General features: G+C 42.3%; 1 protein-coding gene across 1 annotated transcript in view; it reads left to right on the top strand.

The window, feature by feature from the left end:
• The window catches only part of POU6F2 (POU class 6 homeobox 2), a 444,250-nt gene that overhangs the window by 305,915 nt on the left and 132,465 nt on the right, over positions 1–5,870 (top strand). The window contains exons 5-6 of the mRNA XM_019653830.1: positions 1,710–1,833; positions 1,909–2,113. Of these exons, the coding sequence (XP_019509375.1) occupies positions 1,710–1,833; positions 1,909–2,113 (329 nt within the window). The remainder of the gene's footprint in view (positions 1–1,709; positions 1,834–1,908; positions 2,114–5,870) is intronic.

Raw genomic sequence — 5,870 nt, 5'->3', positions numbered from 1 at the left:
CGTCCGTTCTGCACATTGTCCTTCAGAAATATCACCTGAGCCATGCTGGCTTCTGGGTGTTTCTCCAGCTTGGAATATCCTCCCTTCCTTCCTTTCAAGGTATGAACCTCACTCTCTTGAAACTTCGGCTCTCATTCCACATCCTCCACAAATGCTGCCTTGGTTCTCTCTAGCCCACAGAAGCCCTCTCTCCTGCTCCCCCTGGCCATTTTAGTCTGTGTCCACACTGCTGATCATTTAGTCAATTAACTGATATGTGTCAACATCTACCATTAGCAGGACTCTGTAACTGTTACCCTCAAAACCTGATCGTTTCTTATGAGTTAATCTTATCTCCACAAATGGACTATAAGCTCCTTGAAGGCAGGACTTTTTAAATACTGCATATTACCTAGCATGATATTAGTACCTAACTGATATTCAGTAAATCTTACAAAATGATTCTTAACTTTACAAAAATAGTCACTGGTTTATTTCCTCACTGAGAAACTTCTCTAGGTGTCTTCAACATAGGGGTCAACATACACACATTTCTCAAGAATATATTTGTTGTATGAAGACAAGTATATGATATGTCACTTTACAGAACCACTAGATTTTTCTAAAGGAGCACTTTTTAAAAATAAGGACTAGTTTAATGTTGCAAACAGGAGTTATTACCTTCGGAAATCTTGACAAATTCTAGGTAGGGGAGGAGCAGGAAAATATTGCAGCCCAGGCCTCCAGTTCCACACTGACCCTTATATTTATTTGTAGGCTTGTTGGAAAGCTTTCAGACTGAGATTCAGGCAAAGAAGGAAGTGAAGTTGTAGCAGTAATTTTCTCTAGATCACTATGCGGCCAAACTGCCTTCCTGCTGCAGAAATTGTTCAGTGCTAGATGGGCATCTAAGCACAAATTTAGAGTGCTCAGTGTTGAGACAGTTTGTCCCACCAACTCTTACATTTCACAGAACAAGAAAATCTTGAAAGATGATTTCATTCCCTCAGTTCCTTGTGTGTCCTTGAGGTGCGAATGTGTCTAGTCACCAGTGTACCGTTCATGTCACCTACCATAATCCTTCCGGCTTGGGGGTTTCTGTCTCCTTGATCAGCAGGCAAAAAATTAAGACTCAGGCTTTTGATTCTGCAAAACTGAGAAGCATGTACTATCTTTAAATTAAAGAAAAACTGTAGGAACTTGAAACTAACATATCTGAGCAAATTGGCAAAGCTCTGAAGTAGCAAATGAAAATGACACGATGAATGGCATTGATGATGGAAAGAAGATCACAAACTATTTCTCTGTTCTTAACTCCAGTTGAGCATTTACCAAAAGAATTTAACTGGTTGAACTTTAAAAATTCTAAATCCAGTCTTGAAAGTCTAAGTGTATTTCCCAAGCAGTGTGGAAAGGAAGAGAGGGGAAGACAGAGCGCACTTAAACATGACCTCCATCTCCAGTGCATCCCCTTGGCTCAATGCCTTTCAAATAAATGCCTTGATGAGTTACATTCTTCTTCTCCTTAAATTTAAAAATGTACCCAAGAAGTGACTCTTTTTCTTCCAGTGCCCCCATAACCCTCGTAAGTACCAAGGAGATCCAGGATGAGAGGGTAAATTTTTTCTAAAGGATAGCCTTCCCAGCTCACGCAGGACAAGCTGCCAGCGACACAGCCGGATGACCGGTCGTGTGTGTTTCACCTGCACGTTCCCTTTCTTTCCTTGTAGCTACCTCATCCCTGAACTCCCAACTCCAGCAGCTCCAGCAGCTCCAGCAGCTCCAGCAGCAGCCGCCGCCGCCAAGCAACCAGCACCCGCAGCCAGCCCCGCAGTCCCAGCAGCAGCAGCCCCAGCCCGCCCCCAACGCCCTGATGGGCGAGCACATACACTACGGCGCGGGCAACATGAATGCCACGAGCGGCATCAGGCCCGCCCCGCCACAGCAGCCGCCTCCGGCCTCCCAGCAGCTGCCAGCTGTTCCATCGCAGCCCCAGCAACCTCAATCCCACCCCCACCCCCAGAACCAGAATCAACCGTCTCCAACTCAGCAGAACGCAAGCCCCTCTCAGAAGCCCAGTCAATCTCCAGGACATGGCCTCCCGTCGCCGCTCACGCCACCCAATCCTCTGCAGGTATGCTCCCCATCCTGGCCCATGGGCACAGAGGACCTTTCCAGGGAGTTGTGCCTTCCCTAAAGGCAGAGGCCAGCAAAACTTAGCATCCAGTTCTGCAGCGTCTAATTCAAATTGATCTCTTAGACATAAGGAAGGGGAAGCAAATAGCAGGCAACTGGGGATACATGTGAACAAAACAAATAGAAGCCCATTGATGTTGTCCTCCAAAGGATAAATGTTATCTGTTTCCTCCTGTGAGAAGCCAGCACTGTAAGTGCACTTGTAGCCTGTAATAATTCCATTTTATGATACTTTTTGAAGGCAGCAAAGATAGCATCCAATTAAAATTATTACTAGCACAGTTTTGTAGCCCCGCGGAGAACTGCATCTGCTGTCCATGAGGCATGGTGGTTATTTCTCTATATTATGAATACAACAGTGTCTTACCTTAAGTACTTTGTGCTGTTTTGTTTCTATTTTTCTAAAGACTCTCTGGGGTTAGGAGGGTGAAGAAATTTAGCCCCAGTCTCATGTCCCAGATTCCAGCCATCACTCCATGGACTAACAAGTACTCTGAAAGCATGCCGAGAGCCTCAACAAATACACTTATAAAGATTTTTACAAAATTATAAAAAAATAATAAAGCTTCTGTATATGTACTTTATTACTGAGTCTGAGGGCATCTAAAATAGATATTTCAGGCTAACCATGAAAGCTCATCTTTAATCTACTGTCACTGAGGAGCAATAGATAAGAGTATTCAAGAATATGTAAGTTTATAGTTCAGGAAACCATTCTTAACTTAGAGGCCTTAATAATAAATTAGCTTCAAATTATAATGACTGTGATGTCAGCACATCAGATCCAGAAATGAATGGTTCAGTTTTATAATTACATAATGATGTTTTCCCCAGTGAGACGTCTGATGACTTAGTGCGTTTGTGGTGCAGTGACAAAGTCCAGCAGTGAGCAACCTATGCACTCATTTCAAACGCCAGCTTCCCCCATGCCTGGACGGTGTGCACACAGCCCTTCCCTACCTTAGGACGACAAGCGTGATCGCAACCTTAGGTCTGAAATAGCAAAGTACACAAAGTCACAATAAATTGGTACACAGGCAGAAAGGCAAGTGGATTATAGACTTAGTATTTTAGAACTGACTTTGTGTGTTGTCCCATAACATCTTTTTTTATTAACTTGGATTCTCAGTGGTGGCCCGAAGTTTCCCTGGAAATGAAAATATTTGGGTGAGATGAGTAATTGTGTTTTCCCTGGCACTTGGGTCATGGCTACTTTTAGTTTAAACATTTTCCTGAGTTGAGTTTGAAGATGTAATTTTTAAATCTCACAAGTATGAGACAACATAATACCTTTGACATAGGACTAAACTTGAAGACAGGCTTAAAAAGTCTTCATTGTACACATGATATCTACAGAGAAAGTAGATATAATCAAATTTATAAGATGCNGATAGTAATTTTTAAACACTGCACTTTGATTCTTGGTCAATGAAGTCACTTTCCCTTTGTAGAGAACTAGAAGTTCCCAGATTGTATGCCCCACACTCACCTGGAAGCAATGACTGATTGGTGTGGGAAGAAGAGAAGGATAAACTCTGAGGGACAGTTCATGCTTCATAGTTCCCTGGGGTGAGAATAGACTGGGTCTTCACCTGAAATCTCACCTCTGCTTTGCTTCTTGCGTTTCCCTATCCTGTTTTCCTTACTCCTTTCCTGGTGTCTTCTGGAAGCCCTTTCTTAATAAATCACCTTCACTCGAATCCTTGGCTCAAGGTCTGCATCTGGGAAAACCCAATTTAGGAGACTGACTTTACTATAAGGTTGTTGGGAGAATTGTTGAGAAGATGAATGACAAGGGCATAGAACAGTGCCTGGCATATAAAATTCAGCTATTATCATACAAAACACAACCAAAATTTTGAAACTGATTTTTTTAAAAAAACATTTGTCAATGTAGTGCATCATGTGGTTGAAAATCATTTCAATACACAGGCTTTATGAAGAAATGCCCAGGACTCAGCTATACTCTGCACCCTCAGGATTACTTCCCCGAGGCAATCACATTTAACCATTTAACTGCTTCTGGTTTCAGGTTTTATGGGTTTACCTACATATTTCTGAATACTTTCCACTTACCTCTGTCTCTGGATTTATTAGCCTTATGTATCATCTGTTCATTTCCAGCTATGGTGTATGAGGGTTTAGCTCACTTATATCTCCCACTTTCTCTTCCTCTCTTCTCCTAATAGAAGTATCAAGCTATTTTAAATTAACTTTGTAACTTTAAGCAGCATATTTAAATCCCCATTTGTTCTGTCAACTATGCGGCCATCTCTTGATTTCTGATTTAGTTCTTGTCCTCACTTCCCATCCAGCCTCCCACAAACCTTTCACCTCTGCATTGTAAAGAATGGTAACATTTATGCTCACATCAAATCTTTCCAGGCTTGTTTACAGGTTGTTTCAAAAATTGAAAACCAGTAAACACTTTTAACCTTAATATGGCTTTCTTATTATTTCCTTTAACTTTTGTTATCATATTATTGTGTAAGTGGCTTTGGCATTTTTCAGACAAGAGTTATATTCTTGTGCAACGCCCCCCATCCCCATGCTTTTCTTTGTACCCAGGACCTACCTGAACATATTTTATTGTCCATGATTTTTTTCCTTGCAGATGCCAAATTAGTTTTTGTACCTCGGAGGTTTAGTTTAGGCAAACGCCTCTCCAGACCAGCTTCAGATCATGGGAAAAATATCCAAGCAACGTGAACTCACTAACATAAAGGAATGGAAACACGTTTGGGATCATGTCTCATCAGGAGGTTAGGGTCTGCTGCACCTACCCGTCTGCCAGTATCTGTCTGCCAGTGTTCCCCAGTCTTTCCTGTTTCTAAATGCTGAATTAGATAAATGCTTTTCTAACCAAAATGAAACAGGATGGTATTTAAGTCAACCATGAAACTAACCGCTGACATATGTGCCCCCCACCTGAAAGAAATCAGGACAGCCTTGATTTGAATCAGGCAGGAGGCCAAATGCAATCAGTTTCCCAAAGTCTGTAAGTCCACCCAAAGGAGAGATCCAGCCCCATGCCCCCAGGACCCTCCAGATTGCAGAAAATTCTGGGAGGTCAGAATTGGGCTGGGCTCCCAGATCTTCAATAAGATGCGATTTTGTACAATAGTAGCCAGGAGAGTGAAGGGAATGGCAAAACCAGACCATGCTCTTAAAGTACCAATAAATAGGATGATGACTGGGCATTTTTTTATTATATAGACTTTATTGTTTAGAGCAGTTTTAGGTTCACAGCAAAATTGAGCAGAAAGTTCAGAGAGTTCCCATTGACTGGGTATTTTCCAGCCCTCTCTCACACACACCATCTCTGTCTCTAGAGTCCTAGGGTGCTTCAGATTTACATGCAAGGTAGGACACACACCGGACTGAGTCTGAGCAGACCTAGAGTAACTCATTGACCCACTGAGGACTTGCCGTCCCAGCTGGTCCAATATGGAAGCCCTACATGCTACATGAGGGCACAGAATTAATTGGGATTTGATGTTCCTGGGAACTGTCAAGGTATCGTTTCACTACTACAGTTATGCCTTGCTTTAAACAAACCTGATGCTGTATTTTAAGTATGAAATACACAGCAGTTACTTGGGAGTGATCCATCTTTCCACCACTTTCACAAGATAGGTTCCTCACCTTCTGTAAGGTCTAAAGTCATTCAAAATTTCCCTGAACCTCTGTCCAGG

The sequence above is a fragment of the Hipposideros armiger genome, unplaced genomic scaffold (assembly GCF_001890085.2).
Source record: "Hipposideros armiger isolate ML-2016 unplaced genomic scaffold, ASM189008v1 scaffold_208, whole genome shotgun sequence".
Taxonomy (NCBI): Eukaryota; Metazoa; Chordata; class Mammalia; order Chiroptera; family Hipposideridae; genus Hipposideros; species Hipposideros armiger.
This window is presented reverse-complemented; position numbering and strand designations above follow the sequence as displayed.